We start from the raw sequence: 22,536 nt of genomic DNA, 5'->3' as shown, positions 1-22,536 counted from the left end.
GTGATTACGACACACGGGTCATTGAGATCTGTCAATGAATTTGCCAGTCTATCTAAGACTAAATGTAATATACCTTCATTTTAACTCAGAAAATGTAGCATCACATGTACAAAATCAGCTTTTGAAGGGACAGTTCACTCCAAAATCAACAATACGTATTTTTTCTCTAACCTGTAGTGCTGAGTATTAATCTAGATTGTTTTGGTGCAAGGTGCTGGAGATATCGGCCGTAGAGATGTCTGCATTCTCTTCAATATAAGTGAATTAGATGGCACTTGGCTTGTGGTGCTCAAAATGCCAGGAAAGCACATTTAAAAAAAAAAAACTCAACAGAAATGTCTCTTTTCAGAAGTCCTGACACGGTTACTTAAGATAATCCACAATGAGCAGTTTAATGTAGAAACAGTTTTTCACCGAGCACCACTGAGCTCGCTACAGTTGCAGGTCAGCTGAGGAGGTTCATGTTTTCATCTCATGTTGCTATGAGCATAAGCCTCTACTTCCATATTATATATTATCCTATATTATAAGTCTAGATACAGCAATTGGGTGGGGCCCTTCATTGATTTACAGTCTCTCTTTCCCGTTATGCGTCAATGGGGAAAAGAGTCTCTGGGCCAGTGGACATCACATGACCAACCACTTTTGATTCCACTTTTGGCCACTATGTAAAATTTGCATCAGCGCCTGACGGTCTTCCTCGGGGCTTGTCTCGTTCATGGGTAGATGCATGCTTCCGTCTGCATGTTGATCCGTTTTGTTGGTGTAGTTTGGTAGATAGAAAATAGTTCCTACATGAAACTTCTCACAAAAAGGTCTGTGGATAATCTTGAGTAACTGGGTCATGATTTCTGAAAAGAGACAACTCTATGGCCGCTATGTCCAACACTCTGCAACTCACACATAACACTACAGGTAAGAGTAAAAATATGGATTTTTGATATGGAGGGGAACTGTCCCTTTAAGATATTTTACAAGTTTTTCTCCTGTTCCAAACTTCAGCAATTGAGATTTTCAGAAAATGTTAAACTTTTCATACTGTGGTGTCTCCAGCATTCTCAGATGAGACTATTTGAGTACATTCATTTCTATAAGGCAGGGTAGTAACTACAGCATGTCTACAACTGTCCAAAATGAACTCAGATATCCAGTTAGGTATAAAAAAAACAGAGATCACAGTTAACTTTTCTATAGCAACTGAGGTGCCTCTTGCTTTCACTTGTCACATTTACATTGCTAATTTAGAGGTTAAAATAAATATGAATGAAAAATTGCCACAGGTGGAAGCAGTGGTTTCAAGTGAAAACAAAGTTTAGGATCTCATCTTAAATTGTTTAAACCTCATGTCATTACGTTGTCACCTTTGACTCAAAGCCATGAAAAGAACATAAATGGAGGAAGAGCAGAACACAGAGGGTGCAAACTTTCATTAGTGATGTTCAGTCCCTTATGATGCTGGTACCAAAACATATGAATTCAAGAATGCTGCGATGGGCAAATTAAAACATCAAAAAGAGAAAAAAGTAGGAGGATGATAAAAACATCAGCTGAAAAAAAAGATCATCTCTATTGTCATCCTTTGCAAAGAAATCTTTCAAGGTCCAGTGTCTCAAAGATAATCCAGTGAAGTTTTTCATATCCAGTGGCTGCCGACAGAAGAGTTTCACAGGTAGTGAAGAAGACAGTATCATATTCATGTGTTTCAGCGTGTTAAGAGTCCATGCGTGTTTATCTCTAAGAATCAGCATTTTCAGTCAGTCTGTCTTTCTTTTCAGTCTGTCATCCAGTGTACGTCAGCACCCCTATGTGCTGTGTCATCTGTGAGTGTGCAGGAAAGCTCAGAGTAACAGAATCCAGTGGTGTAAAGAACCAGTGATTAAACAGCATGAGCCAGAAAAAGGTGGAGGAAAGCAGCGCTAAAAGAGACAACCTACCCTTTACACCAGTGGTGGATGCCTTCATGCAACGTACCTTGCAGTGTCATAAGATTTTTTTTGAGTTAGCCCCAGCTTGACCTCTGTTTGTTGACTGGATGGATTGAGCAAATGGCAGGTCACTGACAGTAAATTCAGACAGGAGATTCACAAGTGTTCTTAAGATGTTAATACTTGAACTAAATATTTGTTGAAAAATTAGGCTTTGTGTCACGTTATCATGAAAAACTGTCAAAAAATTCCTATTAACTTCTTATGTAGTGAGTTGAGTGTGTGCAATCTGTGAGAATGGGTACAAGTGTGTTTGTAAGCTGCCTCTTCCCTGGTTTCCTCTCAGCCCTCAGCGTTCAGCACATCTGGCCCAGCTTGCTTGTGTGTGGATGGGTGATGGGGTGAGAAGTGGGGAGCTGGGAAACAGTCTCAGAGACAAATGTTGTGATGTTCCTCATTTCTCCATCAGAGCTCAGTGGTCAGGAGACCTCTGGGTTTGGCCCCATCCTCTGAGGTTGGTTGCTGATCCGCAGTGCTGTGAAGGAGAATGACTGAATCAGAGACTACTTTTCTCATAAAAGCATAAAACATACACAAATGTTTACAAGGGATGTCCTGATCCGATCTCAAAGATCGGTACTGATGTCAATCAAGGTGTTCTTTTTACTCATTTGGGTTGGCTATATTAAGCTTATTGATCCTAATACAATCCTTTGTATTATTACAGCTGTAAAGCCTTGATGCACAGCAAAGCAGAGTGTAGCTGTTGTTAACTCTACTGTAAAAAAACGAACACTGTAAATGACAGCAAAATGCAGTGTTTGTTTATGTTATTGACCAAAGTTATGAGCACTTGCTTCAGCTCAGTGTGAGAGTCTCTTGTGCTTTACAGTTGTCTCTGGAGCATGGTGTTTCACTGCATACAGAGATGAAACAGACCACGGTCTGACGCTCTCACCACGCCGCTGCATGTGCAATAAAAGGCCCACAAGTAAAGAAGTAGGCTAATTTATTAATGTAATCCACACATAAGACACACAGATGGCCATACACTTCATTCTCTTAACAAAGGCTGCATCTAAGCAGAGAACACCGGTGAATACTATCTTAAAGGGACAGAGACATTAACTTGAGACAGTGACAAGGTCAAAAAGATTAAAGAAAGGCTTTGTTACTTTATCCTTTATACTAAAAATTAATAAACACAACATTAAGGAACACCTGAGATGCAGGGATTGTTTTATTAATGCATTGCAGAGCTATTCAATAGACATAGTTATACACTAGATTAATTTTATTAACTTTGCCTGAGGTGTGCACTGTGCAATTATACTGTGCGTATTATCTAGGATAACAGAAGTATCGGATTGGGACTCAGTTTAGGCAAATACTTAATATTAAATGATTCACATCAGTGGGCAAAAAACCGACATCCGTAATGTTGACTGACAAGTTCTGAACATGTGGGTAATGAAAAATACTGCACTTAAAATAAATAATTCCATTGATGCATTCATACAACACAGAATACAGCTATGTTAAGGACCAGAGATAAAGTATACACCACATGGTACGGTGCTGAAGTGGTTAGCTGACATCACTTTAAATTCTCAGTGACGATGACATTATTTTGCTTAGTGCATAAGGAAATACATAAAAAGTATGTATCCTCCTGACCAGTTAACAGTAAGCTCATGACTTCTTAGCAAGAATTCAAAGTCATTCAGCTAGCTGGTCTTCAACTCTTTGCTTTCAGCTACAGGCAGGCACTTTCCTGCTCCATCAGCAGGGGTCAGCATGCTACCAAGCTTGCCTTACAAACAAGCTTTAAGGTTCAAATCTGAAGAGTTTTACCTGGTGGAGATGGTGTTACGTGTGTGAGCGAGCTGGGGGAGGACTGAGGTGAGAGCTGCTCCCCCATCTGTAGGGAGAAGAGGGTTGACCTTAGCAGGGGGATCAAGGTCGAGCAGGCCATTAGTAAAGACGCCAGGAGGCTGCATTAGAAGGGGATGAGGGAAAAGGAAGGAGGTCATTTTCTACTTAGCCTCTACATCAGCCAAAGTGAACAGCAACTATGCAAGTGCACGTGGAAAAATAAACACTGAGCCTCATATCACCAGATTCACGACACTGGACACAAATTAAAATAATGAAGTACTCATAAAATCCCTCTAAAACATTTCAGAAGAACCTGTGGGGAAGAAGGCAGACATGAAAGCCAGATGGACAGGTAGACAGTGTGACTGGGGAAATGTTAGACAGTCAAATACAGAGGTCGATCACTCACAGCAGATGTAGGAATGATCCAGCGAGGTGTGATGAGAGGTTTGGGCTGCTGCACTGGTGGTAGCTGCAAGACATTCAGAAAAACAATGTCACACTGAACTGACCGTACATTATTCATGCATTCACCCACTTTTGACCCCAGGTTAGTGATACAGGTTTGCTTCAAAGGATTACAGCGAGAGACTCCTGACTGCATGCCTAGCTTTGCAAACACTGCAAAGTTACATAATTACTTTACACAAAAGGACAAGATTAAGTTTCAGTTTAAATTCAGTCTCTCTCATATTTCTTTCTCGTTATGTAAGTGTGAGTGTCTTTATGAATCTATACATTCAAAAATGTCGTGCATGAGCATCATCACTATAAAGTTCCCACACATTCTCATGGACAACATTTCAAAACTTTTCCATGACTTTTTAAGTGCCCATGATATTTTAAAGGAAATATATTTCCCATCATGTTACATTTCGTGGAAGATTATCCATAGAAGGTCACTGTAACAACAAAATTCCATGTCTTTCTAAAACTTTAAATTATTTTTACTAAATTCCATGACTTTTACAGGCCTGGAAATATGATTGTAAAGCTCCATGAGTTTCCATGGTTTTCCATAACCATGGGAATCTTGTCACTAGCATTCCATTTTATCCTTGTCTCAAATAAAGACAACGGTATACTTAAGTCTGGTAGTGTTGGAAATGTGTTCACACTGAACCACAATAGTGTGGTGCAGGAAAGAGTACTAAAACCTGGAAATGAGTTAGTGTTTCAGTGTTCCTGGTGCCCTTATCTCAAAGTCAATATGTTTTTTAGAATGCATTTTTGGTTAGAAGCCTGAAATATGGTCTGTGTATTTTGTTTATAACCTAAGAATATCTATTTACTTCTGGCAATTGCATTTTGGCTTCAAAAATCACAAAAGTGGTGTTTATGTGGGAGTATTACCCTGTTAAACAAATCGTCTAAGTATCACAAACTTTTGTTTTCCACACCGTTTCTTTTTGCAATAATAAAAAATCCAACGGAAAAAACTGAATAGGTTTTTGACAAGAGAACCCGGGAGACGCTAACTTCTGCGTCGGCCTACAGAGAATGTCATCTCTGAAGCTCTCTATGGCCAATATACTTCGTGTTCTTGAGCAAGTCCACAAAGCCTGTCGCTGTGCAAAGGTATTTACACACAAAAAAAGTCAAAAATTGATTTAAGTAAAGTGTTTTGCTTAATTTTTCCACACACAGTAGAATAAGTCTTACCACAGGGGTTGGATCAGTGAAATCGATCAGGTTGTCGGACAGCGGGGCAACAGTGTTTTGCAGGTCAACTTCCTCTGCTATAACCTGCAGAACGACACCAACACTCTTTACCACAACATGCAAACAAACCTATACAAAATCTGAATGAGACAATGTGTTCACATTGCGTTCAACATGACATGTAAAGCAGAGAGGAGCTAAACAAGCAGTGTGAGAAAGTGCATCGGGTTTCTTTCATTCCTGTCAGCACAGACAGGAATGTAGATCAACTGGTATCATCACCTTTCAGTTCATTTTGAATGATAATTACTTCTATCTGAGTCAGATCAGATGGATAGAAGGATGGACATGTAACATGTAACTGTACCTTCAAAACATATTATGAATTAAATTTTATTTCTTACATATTTGAAATTCCAGTAGAACAGCATTTTTTCTCAGGTCTTTAAATAACAGAAAGCACTGTGTGCATGAGTATGAGGATCCCTGCCAACTATTTCCATGGTAGCAAATGTAAATGCACCACATAATTCAAGTATTAATAATCATATTACCTTTGGTGCCATGCTTTCGGTGGCAGACTCAGAGGGCATCTTGGGAACAGAGGAGTTTAAATCTTCAGCGAGCCTCTCTGCACTGGACGGAAAAAAAAGAAGAAAAAGTGAGCACAGAATTTTAGATTTATGTTCCAATCAGAAACATTACCAGAAATGTATTTCAAGTCCTTCATCCTTGAGATACAGCAGTGTTAAAAAACATATTTTATATTTTTCTCATTCATGATTAAAGACATCCCGATATTATCAGAGGCAATCACACAGCCCAAGGTGATGTCAGTTGTAGAAAAGCTTGATTTTTGCTACATAAATGAGTGAAACTATTAGTTGATTATGAAAATTGTTCTCGTCTGATGTTCTCTGATTGACTAATTGATTAATCACTGTGTGGTTTCAGCACAGCATGAGTCTACATTCTCCAGACTCTAGAAGAAAAACAGCCTAAATAGCGTGAGTGTTTCCTGCGTCAATGAGCCTGGGGGCCATACAGCCTTTGTGAATTGTCTGGTCAAGCGTCTGTGTGTGCCTGTATTTTTGTGTCATCCTACTGTAAACACCTGAGCAGAGATGCCGGCAGTATCCAGGCAGAACTCAAGTCATGTGACTCAACACACCCAGAGACACACAAACAAACACATACACACACAGGCGTGCGCGCTGCTCAAACACGCCAACAGATGTCAGCAGACACTACTGAGAACAAGCAACATCTTTGTCCCCAATGGACCACCGGAGAATGCAAACTTGTTTTATTTTCTGTTTGGGAAGCATAGGCCTATGTAAAATTATACAGCGAAGATACAGTAAGTATAAGAGTATATTTGATACCACTTTTTCTATCCTCTCTTTTTTTCCTCTTATTTCAATCTGAATGCTCAAAGCCTGTTCTTTGTTCTCTCAGGGTCTTAAAAGCTGAAGCAGGTTAAGTTAACATAATCATTACATAAGGTATGTTTAGAGTTATAGGCACAGTCAAATATATCAAATTATTATATCCTAAAATGGACTATATAGTAATGAGTTACGACTTTAACAATGATGTGTGAAGGATCTTAATTAGTATTTCAACAATATGAGTGTCCTCACAAAAAACTAGGCTTTCTATGCATTAGAAAGACAGAAAATAAATTTATAATAGGTGCAACAAGACCAGAGAAAAAAAAAGAGAAAAAGAACAGTGACACTGGCTTATGCTCAAAAAGTAGAAAACCTACAACTACCAGAGTGCATCGGACCAATAAACACTCCTGTTGGTGGATGTGGTGGTGGTGGATGTCGTAACGCCACCTGGTCCATTCGACACGATGGCTACCGACAGGATCTCACATTACTGTTAACGAGTAAGCGAACACGTGAAAATGCAACACAGTAACAGAATCTTGGTTTATATGTGATCCCAGCTGCATAGTTTTACCATTTGATCTCTGTTTTTTCAGCCTCTGTTTTCACTGTGCAGACAGCAGTAAGGGGCCAACTTCCTGTTCACAAACTCTCACTATTACAGTTAAACAGGGCATTAAAATATGTTCCTGAAAACATTTTAGGCGAGACCGTGCAGTAGCATAATCTTGATTTTTTTATTAGATCAGCACCGCCTAGCTTTACTGTTTGATCTGATTCAGCTCCACACATTGTTGTAGGGAATAAAATGTAAGTGATGATTTTCACTAAATTTATCATTGGACTTAAAGTTAGATAAAAGAGAGGAGAGAAAAATACAGATGCATCTTTGTCCTCTCAGCAGGATTAAAAATCTGCAGCAACTGTTAAAGATTCCCTTCTTTGCTGATCTATTCTTCTGGTTTCTCTATCTTTTGCAGACACAGTGGGAATAATACAGAATTTACCTGGCAAACAAACAAAAGTGTAGTTTTTGCTTTCCACAGACAAAGTTTAAGAAGAAAAAAAAGAACATTTAGCACATACAGACACACAGACTGACCTGGCCCCTGTAGATGAGACCAGTGAGGCTGGCTTGAGCAGATCCCAGGAGTCTTGGATGTCAGGGCGACTGCTGACAGACAGAGAGGAGTTACTACCCATTCGCCCGGTGCGCACTTTCAACCTGGAAACAGACAATACATGTTCTTGTTTTGTAACAGGGGTTTTGTGTGTCTACTTAATCTACAAGTTTTGCATAAAACATTCAAGGAAAAGAAAAAAAAACAACATAACCCACAAGATTTAATCAAATCGATACTTTTACAGAGTTAATTGTTTTTATAATAACAAATTCAATATGAATCAACATTTGAATGAGACACAGTGAAGGAAGATGGAAAAAAGGGCATTTAAAAATAAGAACAGGAATTTATGTATATGTATGTATGTAAGAATGTATTGTTCCAGACAGTATTTACTAAATTTAAAGTCATCCAGAGCCACTGACTGCCTGTGACACAGTGCAGCCACAGGGATTTGCTTGACACTCTGTGAAACCTTGCTTGTAAGAATGAGCTGTAGGTGATGTAATGTTGTGAGCTACGTTAATAATCCTCATGAATATTCAAGTGGTTAATCAGCTCTGGCTGCAGGAGCGCTCAGATTGGCTGAGACAATGTGTTGACAGTTGGCATGACTCAGGAAGATGGAGGAGGAGGCCCATTTTCAAGACAATGGAGTACGGGTGACAACAGATTTATCCTGTCCATGTGTACCGCACACTGACTGACTGTAATGTACTGACTGTTTGAAAGAAGAGATTAAAAAAAATGCAGTATGGTGCTTACAAAAACACATAGATGAAACAAACAAAAAAACTCTGCATGGTTGATAAAATTTTCGAAAGCCTTAGCAGACACACATTCATTGTTCATTATCACCTGTAAGTTTAGTTTTAGAGGTGTCACATTTTTTAACCTGTAATGTGAATTTTGCTTGTTTACTCATTTATTGTATTTTGTTATTATTACAATTAATTTATTTATAATAATTCTGATAAATCTACTCTGTTTCTCCTGAATTAACAAGATAATAATTTAGAATCTTTAGAAAATAATTTACTATTGAATTCTCATTTTTGGAATTAACGATTATCTTAAAAAAAAAAAAAAAAAGAACAGTGGATTTTTCTCTCAAATGCATGCATTACACATCTGTACTGTATGTGCAGATTTGTACTTGCAAGCAATAAATCCATTGTGTGGTCTTACCTGGCAGAGGCCTCCTGCAAGTTACAGTTTTTATCTCCAAGAATGATGACATGTTCCTCCAAGGATCCCTGCACATAGGAACAGAGAGAGAGTGAGAGAGAGAGAGAGAGAGAGAGAGAGAGAGAGAGAGTGAGAGAGAGAGAGAGAGAGAGAGAGAGAGAGAGAGAGAGAGAGAGAGAGAGAGAGAGAGAGAGAGAGAGAGATAACTGCATTGATAGACGGACAGTGAGGTGGGGAACATCTCACTTGAGAGCAAATTATCATCACAGTTATTATATTAACATGAATGTGTTCTAAATTATTGATATTCTGTAGCTTGTGATGATATAATTTCACTGCAACACAAAGGCCACACTGTTAAGAGTTTAAAAGGTTGGTTTGAATGTCAGAAATTCTGAGGCCCTCGCAGAATAACATTATTTCATATACCTGAGAAAATAGCACTATTTTAATTTCCTAAACCAATTAGAGGCACAATAGTGGGTGTACCCAGGTCAGCAACAGAGGGCACTTGTTTTTCTTGTAGTTCCCCTTCCCACCCAAAGTGCTGAAGGTTGAAGGTTTCTGATTGGGAAAAAAACATGGATCAATTTGCTAACTTCAGTTTCACAATGATTTTACAACTGTTTCAGTAAGTTGAAATTATTTTAAATTCAAGTTATAAGCCAAAGGGATAGCAGCACTGACTATGAAGCTCCATTCACTGGATCAAGTCCAGCTGAGGACCTTTTTTTTGCACGTCATTCCCCATGATTCTACCCTCCAACTTCTGTTGTCCCTCTACTTAAAGCTCCCAAATGCTTTGACATGAACTGCTTTGACACAGTTCTAGATATGTTTATTGGCCTTTTCACCTTTCAGTGGTCACTATATAAATAAAATGCATTCAGTTTGCTCAGGTGTGTGTATGTGTGTGTGTGTGTGTATGTGTGTCACCTTGAGGGCAGCAGCCTCAACTTGTGCTTTCAGGATGTTACTCTTCAGATCCTCTGGGGTGCAGAGTGGAGTGACAACTGGACTGCTTCCTGTACTGCTGAGACCACACTTCTCTGTGAGCTTCACCACATCCTCCTGTTGGAGCACATTAGGATGGGGCACACACACAATATACAAAAAAAAAGAGAGAAAATGACCTCCGAACAAACCAGAAAAAATGCCATGCTATCCTTTTCGTAAGCTAGAAAATGGAAAGCAATATTATATGAACACCTACCTGATTATTCATGGCCATATTAACATTGATGTTATTTTTCGGAGTACCAAGCAGCGGACTGCTCTCCAACTCCAGCTGCTTCAGACGAGCTGCTGCTTCTGGAGAGACGCAACATTTAACCAAAACACACAGCCACACAACTAATCTTTCAATGCATGCATGATAAAACATACACCTGAAAAGTTTACTGAAATTACAAGAGATATTTATCACATCCCCCTTTTTAGTATACTCCAGAAGTTTGTGTACTTATCATTGACAACATCGGAACTGAGCATTGACTGACTTACAGAGTAACTTAGGAATGTTTCAACCTGGACCTTTTTTCTCATATTTCTGTGTCAATTTTGGAAATTGGTCTAATAATGAGCAAGACTGATGCTGCCGGCAGAACTGAAACAGGTTGAAATGTAACCACTGCGGGCAACTGTGCACTTTATGTCCACTAAAAATGTTTGTTTTTACCACTGACAGGATTGTTTTTCTTAGGGACTGAAAAGATTAAAGAAAGGATCCCTACAGAGATGGACCTTTTAAACAACCACAAAATCACTATTGCCAAAACCACCAGACTCCATTTAAATAAACACTAATTTAATCATCATAAAACATATTTCATTACAAGTTCCCAGAAGTGAAATACAACTCAAAAAAGCTGTCTTTGTTCACATTTTCACTTTTCCAACAATTACCAATTGTGGTTTGGTTAAAACAAACTCAATTTACCAAATTAGATGTGAAAATATGCTGACTATAGACACTAAAACTACTGTTTATTTCAACGGAATGTGGTAGGTTTGGCAATGGCGATTTAAGGAGTGTTTCTAGTTAAACAAGGATTTTACTCTTTTTAAAAAAGGTCTATCTCTGTAGGGATCATTTCTGTAATATTGTCATACACTTAGAATAATAACCTGAGCCTGACAGTGGCAAAAACAAACACTTTTAGTGGACGTACACTGACGGTGCTTAAATTTCCCACAGGGACTACACTGTAGCTAGTTTCACTGCTGCTGGCTACAGCCTCGTTGCTAAATACTGGACCAATTTCAAAAATATTTGTTCCCATTAGTCAATTTGACACAAAAATATTAGGAAAACAGGGTCCAGATGGGAAAATACTTCAGTTACCCTTTAATGTTAGTTAAATGTTTGTTTTAAAACATCAGAAAATGTGGTAACACTGTTGTTTCATACTCTGACACGCAGTCACTATACTACGTTTTCATACATTTTCATTCAACGTAGAGATAATCATATGATGACAGTGGCTTATTGTAAAGATTAGGCTTCTAAAACCAGATTTTCAATATCCTTTTGCAACATTCCCCAAGTAATTTTTACTGTAACTATGAATTCAATATTTTGGCATGCTAAGTTTTCTGCAGTCTCACCAGTGAGGCCGAGATGATCCTCCCCGGAGACGCTGGGGGCGGCAAAGGCATTGCTTGGTCCAGCCTCGTCCGCAGCTGAGGGACCAACAGGAGCCCTGAGGACATCGTCAATGCATGTCTCCATCAGGTCTGCAGCCATGGGCAAACTAAAGATGGGGCAAAAAGAGAAGAAAAAGATATAAAAGAAACGATGGGGGTTTAAAAATAATTCTGTCTAACTGTAAACAGAAACAATGGAGAAGGAGCAAGTGTTAAACCAAAATTACAACAAAACAAAGGATTATACAGCTGTACAACTTACCTGCGGTATCCATAAGACATAAATGGAATCTGCAGAGATGTTAAACTGGCCCATGATGATATATCAAAATCTATTTTAGAATAACTTCCCATAAACAAAAACATACAAAAGATACAATAAAGAAATAAAAACAAAAAAAACATGGATTTAAGCATGTGTATTTTCCGACAAACGTTCAGAAGCATCTGGATAAAACAAATCATGTAGGTTCACAGCTGCTCCAATAGGTTTGGAAAATATAGGCATACATCTTCCACTTTGTTATCAGGAATATAACAAAGTACAAAGACAGCTGCTGTACACCAAAAGATATGGGATCTGTGTGACCAAAGAGAAAAGCTCTTTATAACACCGCTGGAAAAACGTCCTTCTCAAGAGGTAGAACAGCATGATTGAATTCACGGAGGACAGTCTTCAAAACAGGCAATAACTTTTGTGGAGAGAAAAAAAAGTTGCGTAATATTCTTAGAAATAAAGCCACCTGAAGCGAAACATTTGATACATGGATTTTGATGGAAGCTCTTCCAGCAGCCCAGTAATTACCTCATATTTCTGTAGCCTGAAGACACAGTGAAACATGAGAGGTATATATTACTATATAAACTATCTGGAGTGAAAAGAAGCTACTGTAAAGCACACAGAGATAAGTACAATGTTTTGCCTCAGGACTCACAAACCAAATGTATATAAACACTCCCACATGTTAAGTAATCCATGAAAGAAACACATCAGGGATGCATCCAGCCCTCGTGTAGGCCATAAACACAATACAAGTATTGTATTTACACTCAAATGCAAGACATGTATGGCTGAGAGATTTCACGAGGAGGTGATAAATCTTCTCCAAAGCATTCTCCAAACCAATAAAAGGTTCAGTGTGTAGGATTTAGGGGGATATATCAGCAGAAATGAAAAATATAAAAGAGTAAGTGTGTTTTCGTTAGTGTATAATCACCTGAAAATAAGATGACTGTGTTTTCGTTATCTAAGAATAAGCTGTTTATATAATGTGGTGGGCAAGACACCCGTTGCCGAGAAGCCAAATGGCATCTTCGTTACACTGATTTGTAACATGAAACTACTTCCTTCAGTGTTTTTAGCAGTTTTAATCACCTGATTTATTTGTTTTGGAGAAGAAGAGACTTCTGTCGATAATTCAGCTCCCGGTAAAAAACCCAGAACACTGAAGGAACTCTAACAGGGAGAAGTTTTAGCTGGATGCAATGTGCAATTCACTGCTATACGCCACCCAATCCACCTAAGTCTTACACATTTTACATTTAAAGTTATAGCCAATATCTTGATGTTCAATCCCAACGTAGCCTGGTGTACAGACTCCTTTGTTACTGAGCTTTATAGTCAGCAGCAACAACTTACCAACCCACTCACCTGTGCCTCACATTTTAAAATCAGATTTATTAAGTGTTTGACAGCTAAGGTACAACTTGAGTGACAGCAACAGAATATACAAAAATATCAGTAAATTTTCAATACTGCCAAACAGCCTTGTAATCCTTCTCTAACAGTGTGTATCCTACAGTAATCAAACACACATAAAGCAACAGTCTCCTCTTTATCAAGATCAATCCTTTCTTTATTCTCTGGAATGATTTTAAACAAAAAGCTCAGAAAGATCCTTTGGTCAAAGTTATATTGTAAACATTTGACTAAGCAATAATAGAAAATCACCTTCATTGGTTGAGCTATACAAGCAACTGCTGTGCAGTGGTGTAGCTGAGTAGGTAATCATTCAGAAAGCACCTTCTTCTACACACTGCTTTTTGTACATCAGCCAAACCCACAATCACCTTGGTGGATGGGTCATTTCATAATAACATCCCAGCTGTGCCTTCACCACTGCAGCTGTGGCCATTAAACAATTAAGCAGATGAACAATGTTGATTTTGATTCACTTCTGAACATTTTATAGAATTATACTTGTTGGATATCTTGCCAGAAGTTGGATTAGAAGATCAGTATCACTTTGATTATAGTGATATTAAGTACAGAGTCCGGGATACGTTGAGACTAGCTTAACAATGGAAGCAGGGGAGAAGAGCTAACTTCCAACAAAAGGCAAAATGCTCCTTAAGCATGTCTAAAATGTGTTTAGCATACAAGAAACAATGTGCAAATATGTCAGATTCTAATTCTTTTTTTTGTGATTTTTGGAATGCATCTATGAAAGAAACCCCTTTTCAACCAAATAAATTCTAGTTCTTGCAATCATTCTCTTAAGGATTCTTGGAACCTAGGTTCTATCGAGTGAACCTTCCCACATTTCCACCAGTTTTGCACAAAACAATTGTAACCAAGGATGTGTCATCAACATAGGGTGTTGCACAATGCTTGATGAAAGTAAACAGTAGTAGAAAAAAACTGCTATTTTAGTTTCCAGCTGACAACCGACTTTTCTAATTCTGAACCTATTTATTTTTGGTCAACATGCTCTTAAATGTTCAAAATTCAGTGCAGGAACCAGAATGAACTGGTTCCATGTTGGTGTAAAAGGGGTATAAGTAAAAGTAACTCTTTTCTCCTGCTTCTATTTTTCTGTGCTAGAATAGGCTATCACCTCTCAGACAAATCTCTAAAGATACTGATCTTCTTATCCAACTACCTTTTAAAACAGAGCAGCAAATCTATGAAATGTGCAGAATAGATTAAATACAAATAAGAAAGAAAAAAAATCACATTTTCTTTTGCATAAAAATCATTGGATGGAACTAATTGATACAGCAGCAGTGTTGACATATAAAAAAAACAAAAAACTAATTTTGAGAGAATGACAATGAGAGCTGAAGAGGACTTAGGAGTAAAACCCTCGAGGAACTATGTGACTTATTGTTTCCTTCAGTCGAGAGTGAGCTGAATTCCTCAGCCCCACATCGATACTATCTTACCAGCCAGTTTCACAGTGAGGTTAAGAGTGAAGGACAGAGGAAGGAAATGAGAGAAGAGAGACAGAATGAGCAAAATGTCAAAGGTAACGAAATGGAGAAAATAGGGGTAAAAAAGCGAAAAGAGGACTTTTCAGAACTGTCACTGGAGCAACGGTACAGGGCAAGTGGAGGCAGCGTGCAAAGATGAAAGATTGAAAAGAGAGGTGTGAGAGCTTGGAGAGGTGTCCTTCTGTGAGGCGCGTTACTAAACAGAATATGTGACATTTTGAGCTGTTTGTGTTGACGAATTTTTTAACGAGGCACGTCTGCGCTCACACAAAATCTGTCCTTCCATGTGGTGCCGTCACCACCACAAAATACCATCAGTTTTTCATGGTGAGTCACTGCTGAGCCATTCCCATTTATAAAGTGTGCTGTCCAATTCATGTCAGTACAAAGGGTGACCGCTGTCAGATCCTTGGATGGGTCCGACTCCTTGTAGGGGAGCTTTGATGAGACATGAGCGGGAAGGGTGGAGGGAAGAGGAGACCTGAGGAGAACAGGGTGGAGGGACAAAGACAAGGGGAAGGGGGTATGTAAAGAGATGAATAGCGAGTGAGTAAGAGAGCGAGAATGGCAGGGGGAGAGAAAGGGAAGCAGTGAATGAAAACACCAACGAGGCGGGGGACATTGTATGCAAATTAATGAGGGAAAGAAACAGCTAAGTAACAGAAAAATAGGAAGAGAGGAAGAGCAGAGGGCAGCAGAAGAGAGTCTGAGTCAGCTGAAAACATGAATCTAAAACAGAAACAAGTGTAATTCATTGCGTATGATTGAAACACATGCTAACTGTCCTTGCGTGTATGAGAAACAGAGTTCCCTGAGGATTTTCATGCTAAAGAGTGTTAACGATTTTTGCCATGAGAAATCATTTATTCATTTTAAACTACAGCTTGACAAGAGAAATCATGCTGATGATAATAACAAAAATGTTATTTTAGCGGACATAAAACAACATGAATAAATAAATGAGGCGTTCATGGTCACGATGAGCCCGGCAGTGTCAGGAAACTGAATATGCCATGCAACTTATGGCACATTGCTTCTGCTACACTGTGCTCTGGCGTGCATTTAAGTGTGCTGAGACAAGTGTTGTGACATACACACTTGAGTTAAGTGAAGTGGACTGGATGTCTCTGGAGCGTCAGTGACCTGGCTTTGCACCTCCAGCAAGAGGTCTGATGGCTTATGTCAAATCTTTGTTTTATATATTCAGTGCTGAAGGCCTCCAGCCGGAAGCTGTTATTCATGATGACAGCTCCACTGGGAGCAGAAGAGGCAAGGGAGTATACGTTTCTCACTGCCACTGTAAAAAACTGACTAACTCTGTGATCTTTGACTGGATGTACAGCAGATGATCTCCTGCTGACCTTTTGATATATATTTTTAATATTCTCTTTTTGGCCATGGAGGATAAACTGTGATGAATTTATTCCAATGGCACTAACCTGATAATGATGGACTATAACTTATGATACCTAGGTAGAGAAGTAAACAGAGAAGTGAAGTAGCATAGAAAGGTTCAGCGAGAGGGCAACAGATACAGACACACACCTACTTGTAATTTTAAAACAGTAGAAAGAATACAACTGTTTGCTGATTGCTCAAAGAGGAATCTAAAAGATTCATAAACGTTTCCAACTGCAATTGTTAAATTAGTATATGTTAACATTTCACCTTGATTTGGTACTGTCTGATGATGTTGTACACATCCGAATAAAAAACACTGACAGAAAAGCCCGATTTATGGTAGTGTGCTTGACATTTTTGATAAGCGTCGCTCGAAGAAAATGATTTGTATTTTAGAAAAAATGTCACTGGAAACTTTCCCACACCTATAGAATCGTGTAACATCACAGATAATGTCATATTTTTTCTGGCAATGTGATTGCTACTATTACTATTTTCTCCCTGAAGAACGTAGAGTTTAATACCTGCATTCAGCATCTCTGTCCACAGAAACAGTCACCTGTCAGCAGCAGCTGCTGCAGAGCTGAGAGGACAGCAGCCGGCAAAACTGCCCTCACCAGGCTGACTGACAGAGAGACATTTACTGAACCAAAAAAGGTTTCATGCAAGGGCCACAGGAAGAGATCAAGTATGTTTGTGTATAGATTCATTGATTTTTCCCAGCCCAGCGTACTGAGTGAGAGGAATGTGATGGTTGATAAATTAAAAACAAATATACAGCAGGACATTTGTATGGTTTAAATACCTATCTGTGGAGATTACACTTCAATAACAGTGACAGTAACAGATCTGGAAAACAAAACCATGAAAGGGGTCTCTGCTTACCGTGGAGATGACTGAAACCTGTCACCAAGGCATAAATTGAAAAAGTCCCACTACTCTTAAAGTTCTGTCGAGCAGCCCACTTCAAAAGCATTGAGCGCCCTACCATAAATCAGGCATAACTGTTTCCACTTATTAACATTTGCATTATATTATCACATGTGCATGTATGTGCGATTGGATTAAGCATATGTGCTTATTCTCTTATGTGCTTAGTAAAGTTGGATAATGACAGACAGAGAGACAGAGGAGATTGATGGCTCCTGGTATCAGGAGAACAGCTAGGGGTTATAGTGCTCCATGCAAACTCGACAGTGACATTGTACTAAAAGCTAGGGAGAAAGGAGTGGGTGGAGAAAGGAAAGAGCACCAGGGGATAGTCTGAAGTATTAGTGGTACAGTCTCTTTCAAAGAATCCTCCTGCTGTTCACTAAGTTGCAATGGGTTGACAGCAAACAACAACTCAGAGGTGTAATATCTTGTGCTGATAAAATACACAAGAACTTGTAGAGCTTGTGTCAGTGTTGGTGAAGCATATTTTGTTTATCATTGTATAAGCTGCTTAAGACTTGACAACATTGCCTTGAGAACACTGGACCAATACGGAAAAATGTGGGCCTGTGCCTGGTAGGTCTGATCAAAACAAAACTAGTTCTGTTGGTATTAGAGCTGCACTGAGGAAATGTGCAATAATGTTAATTTTCTTATGATATAACATTTTTTGAGCACTGACCCAATCAAGCAACACACTGACAGACAGACTGTTTAGTGACTCTAAGTAACTTTTTACTAGCCCTCTTTATTGTTGGAAGCTCCATTAACGGCTGGTGCTTTGTGATTGGCCAGATGATTAACAGCACGGTGCGTAGCAGACAAAATAGTGCCTACAGAAAATGTAATTTAAGATGTTGCTACCATATTTAAAGTGCAATATTGCAGTCTTTTGCAATGTATTTTTCAAGCAAGTTGGCATCGCAATGCTGATTAAAAGAAACAAAACAATTATGGCTGTTAAGCAGTTTAGTTGCAGATGGGTTAACAGGTTAGACTATACCTAATCTTGTTTAAACACACTTAAGACTGACAATAACTGGGAAGTTAAATGTCGCAAGGGCACTGCCACCTTTGAATTACAAATATTTGCAGGTTTGGGATTTATTGTTTACCCTTCAAGCAACAAAGTCAAAAAGAGGAGGATACAGAATAAATGGTAATAGGTCATCCGTCTGTCAGTGCACTGGCCGTATCCAAGGTCATGTCTGTGCATCCTGGTTTTCAGGATAATAAATGAATGAAATAAGGGTCCCTGCTCTAATGACAGGCAATCCTCTTAATACCACTGACCAGAAATTTACTTTACAAGAAACAGGATCAACAAGAGCTGTAAATCTGAATTAGCTTTGTTCCCCTGAAGCCACATTAGTCTGATCAGGAAGCAAGAGTTCCTACTCTTTACAATGGGGGAAAATAGCATGTAACCTGAAATGTCTTTTGGGAAGTCCTTAGCATTACTATTTATGTTGGCCACAAGCTTTTTTGGCAAACATACTTGCACTCATCCTCGAATACTGTTGTAATATCTCTGGAATCATTTCGCAGTTTAAAAGATAAATAATGGTTTACAGAGCAGCAGGTGTCTGAGAGGATGTACAGCATGACATTAGATGACAGAAAGTAAAGACATCTACACACTGAAATGCACTGCGTCTTGAACAGATCCAAAGCTGAAATCACATTAATGATTCATGATGCCAAAAACTACATCACAGCACAGCATCCAAAAAAAAATCATCACATCATTTCCTTCACCGATTAGGTTGGCATTTCATGCTGATCAAAAGTGGACAGGCAGCAAATCACAGGAGATGATCCCATCGCAAGGAAACCCTTCTCCAAAGCCAAAGTCAGAAAGCCCGACACTGCATAGCAGTTGGTTGGTTAAAGCCGGAGCAACGGCGAGGTTCAGTGTTTGATCGTACCTACCTGGCCTGCATCCACACAGGAACAATCTGCCCTCAGTACATGTTAATACTGGAACACACAGGGGAACAGTGCAGGTTTATAAAAGAGGACGGTGCGTACGTATTTGTATGTACACTTGCTTGTTCATTCACACACATACAAGCTTCACACAAGACATGAAAATGCAGCCACAAATACCAGATTTATCCCAAACAAAAAATGCACCTGTATGTATACAAACACACTGCTCAGAGGTGAAAGCCAAAAAATACAGCATAACACAAAAACAGTAAGCTATGGAACTAAAAATTAAATAAAATAAAGGTTATACAGGTGGTACTAAGAAGAAGTCTGGCAGGAAAAATCCTTAGTGTATGTCTACTACTTCATCTATTCACTGCCTATTTGTTGAAATGCAGTCCATCTTTCTTGAGCTTGAATCTGCCACCTTGCCTGAATGTTGCACTGCTACATAACAGTCTCCTGGTATGTGCTGAACTCTACGACGACACAAACATGCTTGCAGACATACAAGGACCTCCTTCCTTTAGGCCATCGTGTTTCAGAGAACACCTCTACGTACATGTCACATGCACATAATAACTTAAAACAGAGCAGGAACTTAAAAAAAAGGGAAACAGAAGAGCCAAGGATGGAAGAGACAGTGAGGCACAAATAGAAAATTGCACATAAAAATACTCTCTCTGCCTTCTTCACTCCTTCTTCCCTGGTCACAGCAAATCAGGGTCAGTGGATAAGCCATGTTAAGCCACTCTCATGGAATTAGACTGTGAAAAACACACCTAGCTATCCACCCACTTCCTTCAGCACCCAATAGGGATCAGTAGGCCCACCATAACCTTTCCTAACCTGGTCTTGTTTCCCTCACCATGAGTGAGCACCGTTGTAAGCTGCCACTGCCATCTGAACAATTAATTGGCATTTAACATAAAAATATCAATCCATCCAAAAGCTCCAAGCCATCTGTTCTCTAATACGCTACAATGCAGCTGGCAGGAGCACATATTTCAACACATACTGAGTCAAAATTGAGCTTAAAAAATAAATAAACACGCATATGTAAAAAAAAAAAAACAAACAAAAAAAACACAATTCTGAATCAAGTACCAACCTCCTTTTTTCTCCTCCAGGACTCCTGGGTAGAGCCTCGATTTCCATCGGTGCACAGGCAGAAGCAGCTACCGGGCTGACCACAGGCACACCTGACCAGGCACCTCTACTGGGAGAAGACTGAAGGCAGACAGAATGAGAAAAAATGTGTTAAAGAGTAAGATGGGCACAAAGAAGGATGAGGTTGGAAGGTACTGAGAATGTTTTGAGAAGGAATGAAAGAAAAAAGAAATATATAGTTATTATCTTTCTATCATTTAACTTTTCATTGTAAGTTAATTTTGCCAATGCAGTTAATAACCGAAGCTGTTCTGAGTTGGCCAACTGTATCTGTTCCGACAAATAAATGATTTGTTCTCTATGTGAATACCTCTAGACCTGCTGCTCTTGTATCCTTCCCTGTAATTTGATTCTCATTTGTTGTTGGGTCTCATTTGCAGGGTTTTTCCACACACTGTCATGGACAAGGTTTCAAAACTTTTCCATGACTTTTCAAGGACCCCCCTCCCAAAATTTTTTTTTTCTAGCCCCACTTGCTCAGCATTTGTCAAACACATATTATTTAAACTCCATTCTAACATGATTTCAGCACCTTCTAAAGATTGAAAATCCAATAATATTTGCTGTTTTTACAAAAAGAAAAAAAAAATTTCAAGACAACATCCTTAAAAATCAGCAGTAAAATAAATAAAAAATGCTCTACCCTCCCTAAGCCAAAAGTGCTTAAAAAATTATTTGACGTGTCTTGTGGTCTTACATGACGAGAGAGACAGAACGCTGGGAGAAAATGAAGAAACTTTGCTGTTGAACAAAATAACAAAAACAACCAAAACGTTGTCACATGTCAACGCATTTTAAAACTATGTCATGTCATCAGCTACAGAAAATAAATCCACTGTTATGTTAAACTGTTGTTATTGCATGTATTATACACATTCAAGTTCAAAAGATTTTCCCATACTTTAAGTGATTTTTACTAATTTCATGACTTTTCCAGGCTTGGAAAATCTGATTGTGAAATTCCATGACTTTCCCAGATTTTCAATGGCTGTGGGGACCCTGCAGTTCTGAGTTAAAAACCTGTCTCAGTCTTCTGTTCTGCTTAGTGTTGTTTCCCTGTATAATATAGGAGGGATTAAAATACACATAGCAGTTTTGCTCCTCACCTTGTTACCTTTGCTGACTCCGTTGCCTGAGGAAAGAAACCTGAGCAAAGACAGAAATCCACATTTTATTCAAAGAATCAATAGCAAGCCCCTTTAAAGAATTCAAAAGAATGTATAAAGGTTTATACTGTAAATAACTAAAGTGGTTTCCAGTGTCGTCTGAACACTTAAGGACACTCAAGAACACTCAAAAAATAAACCAGGGACTCTGAAAGCCTCCCACAATGCCTTTCACAGAGTACAATGCTAATGCTAATTTGGCTGAACAGCCCCTATGAACACCAAATTACACTGAGCAGTTTGTAGTTCTTCAGGCAATGACACATGAACCCAATTTTGGAGCAAATTTGGTTAAATTTATGACACTCCATTATGCTCTTCCTATTTTAAGTCTGCCAGGTTGTCCATGAGCCATTTTCCAAATCCCCACCCTTGTTTAAGGCGGCAGTGCCACATCCTTTAGACACAGCTTCAAATATTGTAAATGCTGTGTTGCCTTGTAACCACCTGAATTGTCACAGCATCCAATCAGGTGTTATGAAAAGTCACAGGGGCATTTATCATCACAATGCTCTGAACCAACTGGTCCCATGGCAGCTTTAAATTTCACTGACATCACGTCTTTAGCCCCCACACACACCTCTAAAACAAAAGGCTTCCTCTGTAACAAGATTACAGCTGAGGCTTATGATCGAACTACAAGAGAGACTGTGTGTGTGCGTGTGTGTGTGCGTGAGTCACAGCACTTTTAAGCAACAGTGCTTGATAACCATAGATACATTTATGTGACACATAACTAAGCAATTTGCAGTGCAAGCCCTTCCACTGTTGTTACATTTATCACAAATGAGACAATGTAAACAGGATTACACTGCAACAGTGCTACAAATTAATAAATAAAATGAGATAGAATTTGTACACCGATCAACAGATGTGAATGTGATCACCCTAAAATTCAAGC

At 38.9% G+C, this 22,536-nt stretch overlaps 1 protein-coding gene across 1 annotated transcript in view; it reads right to left on the bottom strand.

Moving 5' to 3' along the window:
• Positions 1–922: 922 nt before the first annotated feature.
• Positions 923–22,536, bottom strand: part of epb41l5 (erythrocyte membrane protein band 4.1 like 5) — a 43,930-nt gene continuing 22,316 nt past the window's right edge. The window contains exons 15-26 of the mRNA XM_042494251.1: positions 21,576–21,615; positions 20,411–20,529; positions 11,782–11,927; positions 10,388–10,485; positions 10,111–10,245; positions 9,175–9,242; positions 7,965–8,087; positions 6,020–6,101; positions 5,466–5,549; positions 4,213–4,275; positions 3,780–3,919; positions 923–2,460 (exon numbers count right to left, since the gene is read on the bottom strand). Of these exons, the coding sequence (XP_042350185.1) occupies positions 2,391–2,460; positions 3,780–3,919; positions 4,213–4,275; positions 5,466–5,549; positions 6,020–6,101; positions 7,965–8,087; positions 9,175–9,242; positions 10,111–10,245; positions 10,388–10,485; positions 11,782–11,927; positions 20,411–20,529; positions 21,576–21,615 (1,168 nt within the window). The 3' untranslated portion in view covers positions 923–2,390. The remainder of the gene's footprint in view (positions 2,461–3,779; positions 3,920–4,212; positions 4,276–5,465; positions 5,550–6,019; positions 6,102–7,964; positions 8,088–9,174; positions 9,243–10,110; positions 10,246–10,387; positions 10,486–11,781; positions 11,928–20,410; positions 20,530–21,575; positions 21,616–22,536) is intronic.

This window comes from Plectropomus leopardus, chromosome 10, assembly GCF_008729295.1.
Source record: "Plectropomus leopardus isolate mb chromosome 10, YSFRI_Pleo_2.0, whole genome shotgun sequence".
NCBI classification, from domain to species: domain Eukaryota; kingdom Metazoa; phylum Chordata; class Actinopteri; order Perciformes; family Serranidae; genus Plectropomus; species Plectropomus leopardus.
This window is presented reverse-complemented; position numbering and strand designations above follow the sequence as displayed.